This window comes from Lotus japonicus, chromosome 4 (genome assembly GCF_012489685.1).
Source record: "Lotus japonicus ecotype B-129 chromosome 4, LjGifu_v1.2".
Classification (NCBI taxonomy): domain Eukaryota; kingdom Viridiplantae; phylum Streptophyta; class Magnoliopsida; order Fabales; family Fabaceae; genus Lotus; species Lotus japonicus.
Window position 1 is genome coordinate 49,617,943 of NC_080044.1, and position 16,205 is coordinate 49,634,147.

At 36.6% G+C, this 16,205-nt stretch overlaps 1 protein-coding gene across 1 annotated transcript; it reads left to right on the forward strand.

The window, feature by feature from the left end:
- Positions 1 to 7,499: 7,499 nt before the first annotated feature.
- LOC130711895 (methylsterol monooxygenase 1-1-like) lies at positions 7,500 to 10,819 on the forward strand. Its single transcript, XM_057561668.1, has 5 exons — positions 7,500 to 8,027; positions 8,134 to 8,456; positions 9,949 to 10,096; positions 10,204 to 10,236; positions 10,396 to 10,819. Exons 1-5 carry the CDS (start codon positions 7,698 to 7,700, stop codon positions 10,468 to 10,470), a joined length of 909 nt encoding a protein of 302 aa, XP_057417651.1. The 5' UTR covers positions 7,500 to 7,697; the 3' UTR covers positions 10,471 to 10,819.
- Positions 10,820 to 16,205: the final 5,386 nt, after the last annotated feature.

The following is a 16,205-nucleotide window of genomic DNA, read 5'->3' on the forward strand; positions in this document are numbered from 1 at the left end:
ACAACCTCTTTGCATGCCTCATGATCATCCCAAAACAGTTCATATCTAAACTGGCGTCCACTAGAGGCCACAGGGGCAGGGTCGAAAAAGATAGGCGAGTGATCTGAACTTACAGAGGGAGCAGCAAACGTTGAGGCATGGGGAAAAATAAGCCTTCATTCCCAATTTGCTGTGATCCTGTCTATACGCTCACGGGTAACAAAACCATCACGGGGATTACTGCACCAAGTGTACTGGCATCCCTTCAGCTCCAAATCCATCATCCTGGTAGTGTGGAGAAAGCTTCGGTACCTTTGAATTCTAGAGTTCACCTGTGGCCTAAGCCCATCCTTCTCCAAGGGAAAGAGGATTTCATTAAAGTCTCCCGTGCAGCACCAAGGGGAGGGAGGACCTCTCATTAAATCTGCAACTTTTAACCACATACTCGCTCTCTTTTGGGGCACTGGATCCCCATAAATGAAAGTGCAGCACCACTTTTTTTGGTCATTAGAAGAGGAGATTTGGGAGTGAATAAAGTTTGGAGAGCTATCATACACATCAACCTTCACATCATTATTCCATAACAGGGCCAGCCCCCCTGATAAACCTCTAGGATTAACTACAAACATAATAGAGAAACGTAGTTGTTGTTTGACACGTTCCATGTAAGTAATTTTAACTTTTGTTTCCATTAGATACAAAATAGACGGCTTGAATTTGTTACATATTTCCTTAAGCTCTCTACGTGTCGGGGCAGCCGCAACACCCCGACAATTCCAACTGATTGTAGTCATGGCTCATGTGGGGGCGTGCTTAGGCCCGCCTCCTCAGCCAGTACATGTGTTTGGGAGGTTGTTGGCTCCCCTCCTTCCCCATCCCAAGTGAGACACAGTCTTTGTTTCTTGGCATCCCTTGTGGAGCAGTTAGGTCGTTGCTCAGCTGCATCATTCATCATGCCCTCTGTCCTTGGCCTCTTCAGATTCAGACCTAGTGACAAATCAATACTCAGTGATGCTACACATGAAGGACTCCAGTTTCCCTTCAAAGTTGTTTCCTTTTCCCCCTCCTCATCCGAGGGGAAGTCGACAGTGTATCCCTGATCCTTCCCTTTTCCATCTCCAGTTAGTGCTTCCTCACTATCTTCATCGCTGGAGTCTTTTCCCCATCCTTGCAAGTTACTAGTAGTTTGGTTTCCCCATTTCCTCAGGTACTTGGAGCCATAAGGAGTCTTCTCAAACCAATCAGGGTTCATGTCAAAGTTCTTATTCAATTCTTGAATTCGCAGCTTCGCTTTCTTGATTTCTTCATCAGTTAGAAGTGCTTCAAACTTACTTGTACCCCCTCTTTCTGGGCTTTCATAGTCCAGGATAACAGGGTCCACTGCCGTTCCTATAAATTCTGTTGCAATTCCTAGCAGTTCCACAGAGGTAGGTCCTAACCCAGGGCTGGGGGTGGTGGAGCCTAACGGGAAACAAGTCGCAGATGTCGAGTCCACATTAGCAGTTTCAACTGGTTCCGGAGTCTCATCACTTCCCTGACCAAGTGGGTTCTTCAGACGCTGCTCATATTCCTCCTTACTCAGATAATCTCTTGGGCTCACTTCAGGGGAGATCTCTTCAGTTGGCACAACACGGGAGACAGGCTCCGTCTGTCTTTGGGGGGCATCCTGGAAAGAGACAACAAATTCTTTGGGCGTGGGGTTAAGCTTCTGCTTCCAACACCGCAGTTCTGCAGACTCCTCAACAGCTTGTTTTCCTCTGTCCCTGCTAGTTTCCTCATCCTTCTCTTTCTCTGCTTGGTTGCTTCCCGGGAACCTTGTGGCAAATTTCGCCATACTCTTCGCCGGCGGCACACCCAAGGCCTGAGTATATCTAGGCAGACGTGGGTTCAGGATTGACATAGCCTTTGGGTTTTTGCAGAAGCGCTGCTCATGTCCAAGCCTGCCACACTTGTAACACAGACCCTGCAGCTTCTCATATTTCAGGAACACCCAAGCCTTTGGTAACCCTGGGCGAGGCACCCAAAACCCAGTAGGGAAAGGGTTTCTAATATCAAACAAAATACGGACTCTATAGAAAGTTCTCATCAACGCCCCATTCACCTTGGGGTTCTCCAGAGTCACTATCTTTCCTATTTGCTCAGCTATTGTGATAACATTCTTCTCATTTATCATCTCCAGTGGGATCCCATGGATCTGTACCCAGTAGGGAACTTTGTCAAAGTTGACCTCCAAGGCTGACACTTGCGGAGCCTAGTACTGTATGCTGAGAAGATGACCCATAATATTCCATGGGGAGTCCTCCATAATCTTCTCAACTCGCTCCTCATCCGGGCAGGTTATCAAAATCTTGTTCATCCCCAGATCTCCTAAGGTGGTATCCTCAGGAAGTCCCCAGGACTTCACTAGCACTTGTTTTATAGCATTCTTGTTGATCGGCTTGTCGGATATGACCTTTCCTATGATAGTTCTTCTTGCCAACTCTTCATTGCAGTCTCCTTCAGCAGAGAGTACTATAGTAGCACCCTCTATTGCCAGTTGCTGACAATCTACCTCTTCTTCACGTTCCATGGTTCTACCCTTTCTCTAAACAGAAGAGAAGCAGGAGGCGGACAAAGGCCCCTAAAACAGGGCTAAACAAGCGAGAGGAACAAACGTAATCCTCAGGAGTTTCCCACACAGGAAAGAAATCCAGCAGATCTGAAAGAAAACTCAGCCTAGGGGAAAGCAAACCCTAGCAGAGAGATGAAATACCTTGGGGTTGTCTTTACTTAATGCTTAAATAATTGCTGATTGATAATAATTTAAAGACAAAACTTATGACACTTCCGTAAGCCCAATTTTTATTGTTGGCCTATTGCATATAACAGGGCACTTATGTTAAAAAAATGGAAACTCGAGGGAATTTATCAAATTAGTAGTAATATTAAGAAAGTGAGTGAGTTTTTTATTGAATAATAGATTAATTTTTACAAAATTTAGAATTATCTAACGAATTAATTATCCTTTAAAAAACATTTCTTCATACACATTATTTAACGAATCCTGAATTAAAGATTTAAAGAGTTCAATTATCTAACTACCAACTGTGACATTTGTTTTGGTTTTGACCAATACTTTGTTTAACTCTTTTTTTGAAAGATAATACTTTGTTAAACTCTGAATAATGATAACTTGTAGTTTAATTTACAAAATTTTGTATTTTCTCACTAATCACGTGATCTTTTAATATTTAAGTGAATCGAATTTTTTCAAACTCTTCTAGTAAGGAGTTAATTAACATTTATTATTTTTCAACTTTTTCTTCGGTGCATTACTATTTGAACGTGAACGATCTATAGTTCTATACTTCTAGCTATAGCATTGCATTAAGGACAAAATTGTGAAGGTTTGAATTAAGTTTTGGCTTACACTTTTAAATAAGTGTAAATTGAATGAAAAGAAGAGTGAGATTGGAAAGAAAGTAATGTGATTGAAAAGGAAAATAAATAAATAGAAAGTGAAGATGAAAATAAAGTGAGAGTGTGAATGAATCATAACTTTTAAGTGTTGTAGACATATAATAAGAGGTTGTCTAAATGATCATGAGAAAGTTTGGCTTAAATAACTTATCATCCAATCACATTGAAGATAAATGAGTTAAAATTTCTTTATTTTATTTATTTATTTATAAAAAAAATTATATTGGTTCATTCACTCCATTGAGTTGTGAGTTAGGGTCATTTAGATACCCATATAATAATAGTATAAAATTATTCATATGAACCTTACTTAATACCCCATCTGTTCCTATTTATAAGAACCAAATGAAGGGAAAGTTTGTGAGTGTGGAGGGTTCGTGGTTGATGATGACTTTTTGGGCGTTGTCGGTGATTTTCGGTTATTGGTGCTCGGTATCTTGGTCCGACCGTAGGTTTTGCTGTCTCTTTGCTACCTTGTTGTTGATTGATGTACTGAGCTTATTTGGGTCCCAATGTCGAGTTGAGCTCTATTTTTGTTGGGTTTGTGTGACTTTTGCCACACCTAGGTCCCCGATAGATGCTTTTCTCGTAGGTTTTAGGTGTTTTTTCGCCGGGTAGAAGTCTTAGGACTTTCTTTGTAACATTGTGGACTATACACACGAGGTGTGTTATCTGTACTATCAACTTTTTATTATATATATATATATATATATTCTGTTTTTAAAAAAAAAAAGAACCAAATGAAGGGTGTAGCTTGATCATTTTTATAAGAACCAATTCAAATTTTAAGATGTATTAATTATTTTTTGGCAACAATACCCTCATTTAATAGAAGTTTCTCTTTTTTCCACTATACAACTCTTTAATGATAAATAGAAATTAAAAAAAATAAGTTGGGGTAGTTTTGAAAAGTTGTGATAAATTTGAACAAATTTAAAACTACAAACCATTTTTTTAAAGGGCGTGAAATATTAGTTTGTTTCTTATAAATAGGAACGGGGGAGTAATTTAAAGTTTTAAAATTTTGAAATAATTAATTGTTTAACATATTATTAAAGTGCGTTAAAAAAAAACATACTATTAGTGTCTCAAAAAAAAAAAGTCACGACGACCGAACGATTCAAAATTTAATTTTTACTGCCATAAATTCTTCGAATTAATTAAATTGAATTAAGTACGTCATAAGTGAGCACGTGTATTCACATTAAGGTTAAGTACATCATGTGACGAGTTCATTAATTATAAATAAGTGTTTGGACTGTGGAATAAAAACAAAGGAAAAATAACAGGAGAAGCAAAAGTGAAAAACAAAATTGATATAAAAAAACAAAATAAATAGGGAAATATTCATTCTCATTGGTGTTTGTTTATTAGGGGGTAGAATTGTAGGACGGATGGACTTGCAATCTGTGGGTGCATATTGTTTTCTATAGGATAATTGTTTGTTGAGATTAGTTAAAGTATATTTTGAAGGTTGTGTGTTCAATCTCACTGTTAATGTTAATGTAAGAGTTATATTTATGAGTGATTTGTAATTACTTTTATAAGTAAAATTAAATGTGGCCTTGAAAATATGTCTTAACCCGTGATTGTGACCACTGTTGAATCCACCCAAACTTTTATTTATCGAGAAAAAGTTAAAGTATTGCTTAAAATGCCTAAATTTCTATATGACATGATTTTGTTCACGAGGGGTAGGGGAGATTTTAAAACAAAATTACTCTAGCCAATCTTATTTTTAAAAGATTGTAAAATTCACGAGGGTTTTTATTTAATAAAATATTCTCCCACTTTTGGACAGGAGACAAATAGAGTTATGACGGGTTTTGCTTCCCCCTCAATTCTTCTTTAAAATTTAAATCAATACGATAAATTTAAAAATAAACCCTTCCCGTCCCCTCCACTCAACTAAATACTATGTAAAGTCTACATAAAAGGCGTAGTCATTTTAACAATTTATAGTTAAATTAAATTTAAAAAAATAAGATTGGAGGATTTCATCAAACATTTATCTATACTTTATATTTAATAAATTAAATTATATTTTAGACAATTGTTTGGAGTAAAAAACTTCGATACATATTTGAATTGCCTACCATTATTAATAAATCTAAATCATAAATCTTTAGCTTTGTCAAATGTTATGTTTGAAAGAACTTGAAGGGATTGAAAGAGAAAACATTATCGAAAGGTGGTCAAGATTTTAATCATATATGTGCTTTAGGCTATCTTTTCTTATATTATGGGTGCCTGGGTGGTTTCTTGTTACCAACCTATGTTTTCTCTCAAATTGAGCACAAGACAAGTTTTTTTTTTCTTGGGAGAGGATATTACGTCCAGGAAAATTCATTGGACGAGATGAGAAAAGTTGGTCAAACCAAACTCCACCGGATTTGGGGCTTTGGATTTTCAAGTCCTTGCAAAACAATGGCGGAGGATGTTAAATAATGATGGTACATTGGTTTCCAAGGTCTCCGAGGCGTGTTAATACTACGATTCATCTGTCCAACATGCAAGAAGGGATTTCGGCTTAAAGCTACACTTGAAGAAGCCTACTTCAGTCAAGGTGGGTTGTTGAGAGGGGTTGTATTTGGAGGATTGGTTATGAGGACATAGATCACATTTGAAATGGCAAGTGGGTATGTTCCAAACACCTTGGATCACAAAGTGCATTCGAGACTTATTGGTGCACATTCTTTAGTGTCACAAGCTTGTTGACCAAGAAGCTAAGACTTGGAAAATAAATGTGATCACTACATCATTCTGTCCAAAAGAGGGTAGTAAAATTCTCCAAGTATCTTTGTTTATTAGAGGGGATGGATATTTAGTGTGGAATTTAACTTCGGGCGGGTGGACCATACGCGGTTAAATTCAGACATAATTTGCTGATGGAAGTAGAATATGTTAATTTGTTATCATCCTTAAACTGAGCATATATAATTATTTAAAATTTAAAATATAGAATAGCAAGTATAATACAAATATTCTATCAAAGAGTAAAATATTAAATATGAAAAAATCACTATTACTTTTCCTTTTATTCTCTTTTCTTTTTTCTCACAATCTAAACAACTCAAAAATTACCTTATTTTCCATTTACATTGCTTGTAACTACTTTACTTAATCTAAGAGAATTAGGTAAAATAAACTTATATATAGGAACGGAGGAAGTATCATTAACTCTTATAATCTTTTCACTCATTTCCACATATCCAAACAAAACATTAATCAATAATCCACCTTCCTCTGAATTTGATTCAATGAAGTTCCACTATAAACAAGAAAATAAAACTTGGGATGAAAACAAAACATTTAAGCCAATATTCTCAAATTTGTTTTGTTTTTGTAATAATATTATGTTCTTAGTGAAAAAGACATTATCTTTCTCCATAACCAATCATATAAGGTTAAAAAGCATTTTTGACCCCTGATGTTTCAAGTTTGTGCAAATTATGCCCCTACTATATTTTTGTCATCGTTTCTACCTTTCATGTTTTCAAACAGTGCATCGTCTACCCCCTCCGTCAGTCAGACTTTCTCATAAGAGGTTCCTGAGTGGATTGGAGAGATGAATAGGAGTATATGAAGTTGATGATGATCAACGAAATGATATAAATTAAATTTGTTTGATGTATATATCAATTATGAATGTAACTGAACTGGTTAAATGCATGTTTTGCAACTTACAGGTCTTGAGTTTGAATCTCTAATGCCTCCTTTTTCCAATTTCACTTGTAATTTACACGTGACAGGTCCAAAAAATATTTAAAAAAAGTCAAATCAGCTCAGTCCGTTAGTTTTTTTAACGTCTAACTGACGGAGGGGTACACAGTGCACTGTTTGAAAACATAAAAGGTAAAAACATCGATAAAAATAGAGTAAGAACAGAATTTACACAAACATAAAATATCAGGGGCAAAAAGTGATTTTTAGCCATCATGTAAAGAAGGAAGAGTCACCTCTCAAAACGGTGCTACTATATGTCTATGATGACAGAAAGACGTGAAAGAACAGGACAGAAAAACTGAAGTTGTGTCTATAAATAAGAGGCGTTTGTCATTTAAAAAATTCCCGCAAATATTTACACGTTGTAAGTTCTAACACAAGACAAACATCCAGCACAGCATCTCCAATTTCCAAATCAAATCTCTGACCCTCATTCTCTCTTTCCCTTTCTTTCATTATTATCTACACTTAACCACCTCACACCGCCGCCATCACCGCCGCCGCCGGCACTGTTATCTAGGGTTCCGGCGAGGATGCTTCCCTACCACTCAATTCACGAAGCCACGGCGGCTCTCGGCCGCAACCTCACCGCCGCGGAAACCCTATGGTTCAACTACTCCGCTACGAAGTCCGATTACTTCCTCTACTGCCACAACATTCTCTTCCTCTTCCTCATCTTCTCCCTCGTCCCTCTCCCCTTCGTCTTCCTCGAGATCAAACGCCTCTCCCCCTTCGACGATTACAAGATCCAACCCAAGGTTCGCCTCTCCCTCCGTGACATGTTCGTCTGCTACAAGTCCGTCATGCGCATGTTCTTCCTCGTCGTCGGTCCCCTCCAACTCGTCTCCTATCCTTCCATCCAGGTTCTTCCATTCTCACACCTTCACACCGTTCTTGTCACCGTTGCATTTCCATTACCCTGTGTGATTCAGCAATTTTTGTTTGTTTTGGTTTTGATTTGATTTTCAGATAATTGGGATCAGAACGGGGTTGCCATTGCCATCAGGGTGGGAGATCCTGTGTCAATTGCTGGTGTATTTCGTGGTGGAGGATTACACCAATTACTGGATCCACAGGTTTCTTCACAACAAGTGGGGTTACGAGAAGATTCATCGCGTTCACCATGAGTACCAGGCTCCGATTGGGTACGCGGCGCCGTATGCTCACTGGGCTGAGATCTTAATCCTTGGGATTCCGTCGTTTCTTGGTCCTGCTATGGTTCCTGGTCACATTATCACGTTCTGGCTGTGGATTGCGTTGCGCCAGATTGAGGCTATTGACACTCACAGCGGGTAAACCCTTTCTGTCCCTTTTGTTGATTTTCTTCAACAACCTTTAAAAAATGTGCTTTTCATTTCAACGATATCGAATCTAGTAGTGGGTTGCTTTTTCTCTTTACTGTTTCACGCCTTTTCACTCCTTCATACCTTTATTGTGATTTACGTTTCTTAGTAAGATGATGAAAATCCTTCGCGGATTGTTTGTTTTTCGGTGTTTTAAGATGGTATGATTTGGTGCTAGTAGAGTGATTGGTGAGTGCTGGAAATCTTCTAGCTGAAGGGATGAAATGGAGGTTTCAGAATGGTTTTTGTCTTTAACTGTTTGTTCACTCTTGCTTCTGCTTTGTCATTACCTTCATTTATGCTAGCTGGAAGTCCCTAAAGAACTTCACCGGTTGAATACAGCATAGTTACAATTATTATGATAATAAGTGTTTAGTTTTGGCATTTGAGATAAAAGGAAAAGGAATTGAACAAAAACGGAAGGAGGGAGCTTTCTTTCATATTTTGATATTGTTATCCATGTTTTCCGTTGTTTTTTATTTGTTAGAAAGCGCGAAAATGGACACTAACGGTTTTCCAAACATAATGGTAAACATTGTGATTCATTTTTAAGTTTCCAATATCAGCATGAGACCCGTGTGGTGGTAGTTATCATTTAACAAACGTTATATGGCTGAAAGCTTGGTGCTGAAGAAGAAACTTGCTAGTGTTTACTTTTCTTGAAGGTACTATTGGGGAATATTGTGATCAAGTGTGGTGCTAGTCTGCTGGATGCCATATTGAAATTCGTATAGGACAAAACATTCCTAGTTTGCTCTTTTGTTCTGTTCTCTTTTTCTTGTCAGCATTTGAACCTTGACCATCAAGATATTATTATGAAACAATTGCCATTTGGACCAGGAATGCCGACTCTTAGTTTTTTGCTCTAATACATATAATGTTAAATAAGAAATAAATAATGTAGAAGTCAAATTGGAGTTTGTTTAGGACAAGTCATTTTGCAAGGCTTGGATCTAGTACATATAATGTTCTTAATTGTACTGAGAAATATATCTTTCTGGTGTTTTCTGTGTCAACAATATTGGCGTGTACACTACAGGACCTACTGGTTAAATGCAAAACTGAGAGTTAAATTGATTTCTATAAATCACTTCTACAGTTTTTTTGGGTACATAAATCACTTCAACGGTTAATTGCTCTGGACTCTGGACCCAATATGTAAGCTATAAAGGTTTTATGTGTAGATACTCCCAATTATATCAGGAATATTCTTAGTTTTGCTGGGATGGAATATCCCTGCAGTGCTTTAAATTTCTAAATAAATGCTGATATTGCTCGTAGAAATTTATCTGGGTTGACTCTTTCTTCGCCATTGATATACATCAGCATATATCCAACCCCCTCCTTTATGGGAAATTCAGTCTTCATTCTTCTCTAGTTTATGCATTGCAGTTTTGGTACCTGGCATTTATATTTTATTTACTACCTTATCATGCGTCAGGTATGACTTCCCCTGGAATCCCACAAAATATATTCCATTTTATGGCGGCGCTGACTATCATGATTACCATCATTATGTTGGAGGACAAAGCCAAAGCAATTTTGCTTCAGTTTTCACATACTGTGATTACATCTATGGAACTGACAAGGTTACATATCTGATTCTGAAATTATTTTTCTCTAAATAAATATCTGCGTGGTTTTATTTCCACATGTCAAATTGGGTTGCTAAGATTCTACTTTGTTATTGTCACAGGGTTACAGGTATCAGAAGAAAATACTTCGGAAGGTAAATTTATTAAGCTTTGTCATTTGAGAAATGTGATTCCATATTGTGGTTAAGAACATTTTGTTTTCCAAAACAAAATGACACTCATGTTTGTTTCGGAATTTAATTTAATGATTGACTTTTTTTTCTCCGTCATTGCTGCTTTGTGAATTTATGTAGTTAAAGGAAGATTTGACAAATGGCGCGGACCAGAATGGAGGATCGTACAAGACGCAGAGTTATAAATCTGACTGAGGGACAGAAGCATCCTTGGTGGTTTCAGAGTGTTGCATGTTATGAAACTACCAAATTTCTTGTAGTAGACATATATGCTGCTCTGATTAAATAGTAGATGTCTTTGGTTGGGGTCAGGATGGAGATTAGGAGAATGAGGCCTTACAAATTATGATTTTGTTTTAGAAGAGGGTCCGGGGTAGGAATTTCTTCTGTTGTCATGTTTTGGAATTAAAACATTTGGTTTTGGTTCCTTTCTGTCAGAATGACCCTTCCCCTATGTGTTGTAAATTCTGAAATATGAATCAGGCTTCCTCCTCCTGGATGTAATTCGAAAATCAAAATAATGTTTGAAGTTTGGTTTTATGAACTAGCTAGTAGTGGTTGTATCATAAGATTCCGGTTTAGAAATGATCTATTTCTGTAACTAGAAATTTCTAATGCCACACTCTAAGATCTTGTTTAGCGACGGGTATTTAGCGACGGGTTAGGAGCGTCCTAACCTCTCCTCTTAAGGGCACATGTCTCTTAGAGACCTACAACAATAGGTCGCCTCTTTAAACATAGGGGCCAAGTATTGTAACTTAAGTTCATGTAAATAAGGGAGAACTTAACCTTGCCTAATGGTAACAGGCTGGTTGCTACCGGGTCTGAGGCAGTGCTGCAGTTGGCACCCTGGTCCTGTTGTTTTCGTAGTGTTTTCCCGTTTCTTTTCTGTTTTGAATTGGCCTTTCTGGTCTGTTTGTTTGTTGTTGTTTTTCCTGTCTGTTTTATTTTCTGTTTTTTATCTTTCCCTTGTACTTTGGGCTGGTGCCTTCTTTATTTATATATATTTGGTTTTTCCAAAAAAACATAGACTCATCCTAGTTTTTTTTTTGGTACGACTCATCCTAGTTTAACTCTACATTAAGTCGGCCGTCAAAAAAAAAAAAACTCTACATTAATCACCCATGTCAGTTGTCCAAAAAATAAATAAATAAGTCACCCATGTCAGTCCATTTTCCAAAGAACTATTTTGACTCCAATGGGGATCATAATCCGTCTGCAATGTCTTTGATCAGTTGTTTGCAACGTCAAATTTTTTCAATACTAGTTTTTAACCCGTGCCTTGCACGGGGAATTTAATTTTGGATTTATTTTTTTTAATTTTTGTTAATGAATTAATATCTTTTTTTATTTATTCTATATAGGTATTTGGTTTATTTTTCGTTTTTTGCACATTTGTGGTGTAGGTTATTTTTTTTTGCAAAGTAATGTGTTTAAGGGTCGAAAGCACATTTAAATTGACGTATGCACGAAGATTTGCAAACATAAAATGATTTATTGAATATTTTAGTAACATGGTCAATATACGAAAAAAAAAGTCAAAATGTTTGAAAGTGACCACCGAGGTCAATTTACCAAAAAAAATAACAAATTGTCAACGTGGGTAAAGACATAAAAGCGAAAGTTTAGAACAAACGTTATTTATTTGCAAACAATCTTAAGGAAATGCAACTAAATCTTTGAAACCTTGATCTTTTTTAACATTTCTGCATCTTTACTTCCAACAACTTCTATTATGGAACCATCGTCTGAACGACGTTTAATAGGTGTGTTGGAGTCTTCAACTATAGCTGGAGGTGTGTTTCGTTTACCACTTTTAGTGATTGTCTGCAAAAGAAACCTATTTTATAATAGTGATGACCAATTTCTAAACCAAACCTATTTTACAATAGTGATGACCAATACCTCAGTCAGAGATTTTACATTTGAATCGGAAATATCAGAAATCAGAAATCATGATGTAGATATAAATAACAATTATGAATATAAAACGTGTATCAAAATCTTTTTTTTCTTATTATAACGTTATGAATTTAAAGCAATTAAATTCAATGAAAGAGTATAAGAGTTTATGGTCTAATTAATTGATATTTTATCTCATTATTCATGTGTTGTTAATTTCCCATAATAGGTGATTATTAAATTAGTTTAATAAGTATTTAAGTTTGTAGTTAGTGTTTAAAAATCTCTAACCCCATGAATTTTTTATTTAAAATGCATTTTTGTTTAGTGTAATCCTAACATTATATGTTTATTTACTAATTTAATAATGTATTCATTAATACTAAGTTAATAATATAATAAGTAATTTTTTTATTTAATTAAAACGTTAAATGAAAATCAATGTATTTTTTTTTTTAATAAAAAAAAGTCTAATAAATTAAATTAAAAGTGATGAGAACATACTGATATGCAAGTAACCAAATTTTTAATACTTGTGCTTGGGAAAAGCGCCAGGAACTCATCTTTTTCTGTAACGTTTAATCTTTCAATCATAACGTTCATTACTTGAGTATGAACTCCGTCACACTCAAATAATCTTCGAAGAAACAAAAATTATGTTGTTATTTATCATCTAAATTTGTTCAAAGTAATATGAAATCCACAGTACATACATACCTTTCTCTGAAGGACACTGCTCGTGGAATGTCAGGATTGAACATTATTTTAGTGCAGTTTAACCCAGCAGTTAGTTTATATTCCCCTGGAAAAAAAAAATTAGCGATCGATTGTAAGTTTAAGTTTGAACATATTGATTTATTATATAGAAGTTTATGTTTGTTTGTTGCTCAAAATAATTAAATGTACCTTGATGAATTGTTACAACTCTCAACAATATGATAATCACAACATGTTTGTTGTCTTTTGAATTTAGAAGTGCATCCAATTCGTCGACAAATTGGCCGTATAAAAAACATTTAATTTTTTTGCTGGAAAAAAATTAAATAAAAGTTGTTAACTTTCTTCTGTAGGAATTTATAGAAATTAATAATACTAATTTTTTATTGATAAAAGCAAATTTACCCTTGAGATTCAAGTTCAATGTCTCTGCTCTGGGTATGGGCTCCATTCCGCTCAAATCTGTTGTAATTTCTGACGTGCGTTACTTTGCCCATAACATTTGTTTTAATGGTAATGTAAATACATGGAAGTGTTGATGTATTTGAAGTTATTTAAATGAAGATAAATATTTACATACCAACTAAGAACCGCTCGTCAAAGTCATGATTTAGAATTTCATGCACGTTGTCAAATATCATATCACGCACAGGAAACACATCTATATTATATGGAACCATCCTTGTTCTACTTTGCAAGTGTATCTTGTAGATATGCTTAGATGCACTAAGACCTCGGAAATTATGTCATACCCAGAAATATTCAAAACGGTATACCAAACCTTCCGTGTTTCTGTTGGCAAAACGTTCATGAAGGTTACGCCTACACTCTGCATGGATTGTTTGACCCTAGAAATGAAGGAGTTGAAGGTATGAAAAACGGTAGAAAGGGGGGGTTTGAATAACGTTTTCAGTATAAAACTTCCACCTTAAAGATTTTGACAAATCTTTCGAGAACTTAAGTGCTAAAGAAAAGAGATAGAAAAGCACACAAGGATTTTATCCTGGTTCACTTGATAAATCACTCAAGCTACTCCAGTCCACCCGTTAAGGTGATTTCTTCCTTCTTAGAATGAAGGCAATCCACTAATCAGGTAAGAGTTACAACTGCACTTGAAACCTACAAGTGACTAACAATTACACTGACTTAGCTCACACTAAGATTCACTCTCTTAGTCTTCTCTAAGATCCGATCAACCTTGATCTCCTAAAGGAACTAAACAAACTGTTTATCAAAGAATTGTTTACAAGAGATTTGCTTCTAAAAAGCTAATAGTAAACTCAATGAATTTCAGATGAAAGAAAGCTTAGAAGTATTTAAGTTTGTCTTGCGCGTATGTGAATGCTTCTAGCCGCTTCTTTCAGTCTTCAGCCTCTTTATATACTCCAAGGATTAGGGTTGAGCGTTGCATGGGAAATGCTACCGTTGGAGGGCAGTTCTGAAAAATCCAGCTTCTGCTGTGTCTGAGACTGTTAGGTAGGTCGTCAGGAAGGTACAGTTGCTTTTGTACTTGGATAGCGACTTGACCTTTAAACCTAGGAGACTTCTGATCAGGGGATGCTTCATATAGGAACTTGTGAAGCCGGTTGATCAGAGTCAGAGGGAAAGCCCAGATCCTCTGACCATTGTTTCTTCTGATTCTGAACTCAGAGGGAAGAACATGGTCTTCAGAGTATCTTGCTTCTGGACATCAGAGTTTCCACTATTCAGCTTCTGGATCTTCAGAGTCTTCTACACCATCAGAATGTCTGAGCCTTCAGTGTTTCTTGGTTATCAGACTTTCTGGATCTTCAGAGCTTCTAGTGACTGAGTCCACATCAGAGTTTGTATAACTTCAGAACTTCTGAAGCTTTTCCACTGTTCATACTGAACATGGTGAATGCGAAAGCGTTGCTTGGGTTGCTCTTTATACACAGTGCTTCTGATTTGTGTGAAATTGAGTTGAGGTCAGAGCCTGTAAATAGCACACTCAGAAAAACACGTTAGAGTACCACAATTGTTCATATCAAAAGGTTAACTTGTAATCATCAAAACATAGAGTTGTACTACTAGATCAAAACTTGATCTTACAATCTCTCCCTTTTTGATGATGACAAAACTAAGATTTTTGATGAACAATTCTTAAACATTAAACTGAATTCACTCAGAGTTTAGAGATATAGAATAAGACTTATCCTGATGTGAATAGTTTATCTTGCTCATTCTGAATTCAAGTCACTACTTGATTCTGAGCTTAGCTCCCCCTGAATCTAATACTTGATGAAAACGTTAGTAAAGTCTAGATTCTGAGCTAAATGATATAAGAGTTCAGAGTGAAAAAGTTATGACATAGATGAAAGTCGAGTAATCAGAGCGCATAAGTAATCAGAGTCATGGACAAGGTATCAGAGTCTTGGGTATCAGAGTCAACTAGAATCACTTCAGAAGAAGTGAAATGTATTCCTTGTATTTGCCCAGTGACACATCTATGGTCATGAAGGTGGAACTCTTAAATTCTCCAAAAGAAAAATAAATCACACTAACACATCTTACACATCAAAAACTGGGTTTACTCCCCCTTTTTGTCATAAGCAAAAAGCTTGGGGTGTGAAAAACTTAGCTTGAAGTACAAGGTACTCCCCCTTAGAGAAGGTCTAAGTTTAAAGAAAATGAAAACTATGCAAGAATCAGAGTTAGGCGAAATAAATAGAAGAGTTAATGCAAGAGAAGAACGTTTACTACCGGTCAAGGGAGTAAAGAGAAGGGTCAGTTACCAAGAACTTAACCTCGAGAAACTGTAGGAGCATTAACTTTCAGAGAGAAAGTTAAGCCTATAAAAAGCGTTAGAGAGAAAGGTAAGCTTCACACCTCGAACAGTTTTCAGTAAGAAAAAAAAATGGCATCATACATCGTAGCACTAGAAGAGCTGAGGAAGAAGGCCTTCGAGGAGGACTTGTTCCTGAACATCAGGCATCCAGAGGGTACAACGACCATCTCGGAGCTAACACGGACACTGCTGGAGGAGGACCTGCGTCCAGAGTTGGAGAGAGACCTGAGGGAATTTCTTGCCTTCGTTGAGGAGGTGCAAGAACTCAGCCGGCTTGAACTCAAGCTGCTGGAAGAAAAAGAGAGTTTGGAAGAGAAGCTCAAGACTGCAGAAGAGATTCTGGAGAGGGATGAGCTAAAGAACAGGCTCAACAACATCCAGCATGTACTGGAGCGTCTGGAGAAGGATAGGTCAGAGCAGCGCCAGGAGTGCAGAAGAATGAGGAGAGATCCTCCATTCTAGACTTTAGGGAAAGAATGTATGATGTAAACATAAAGATATTATG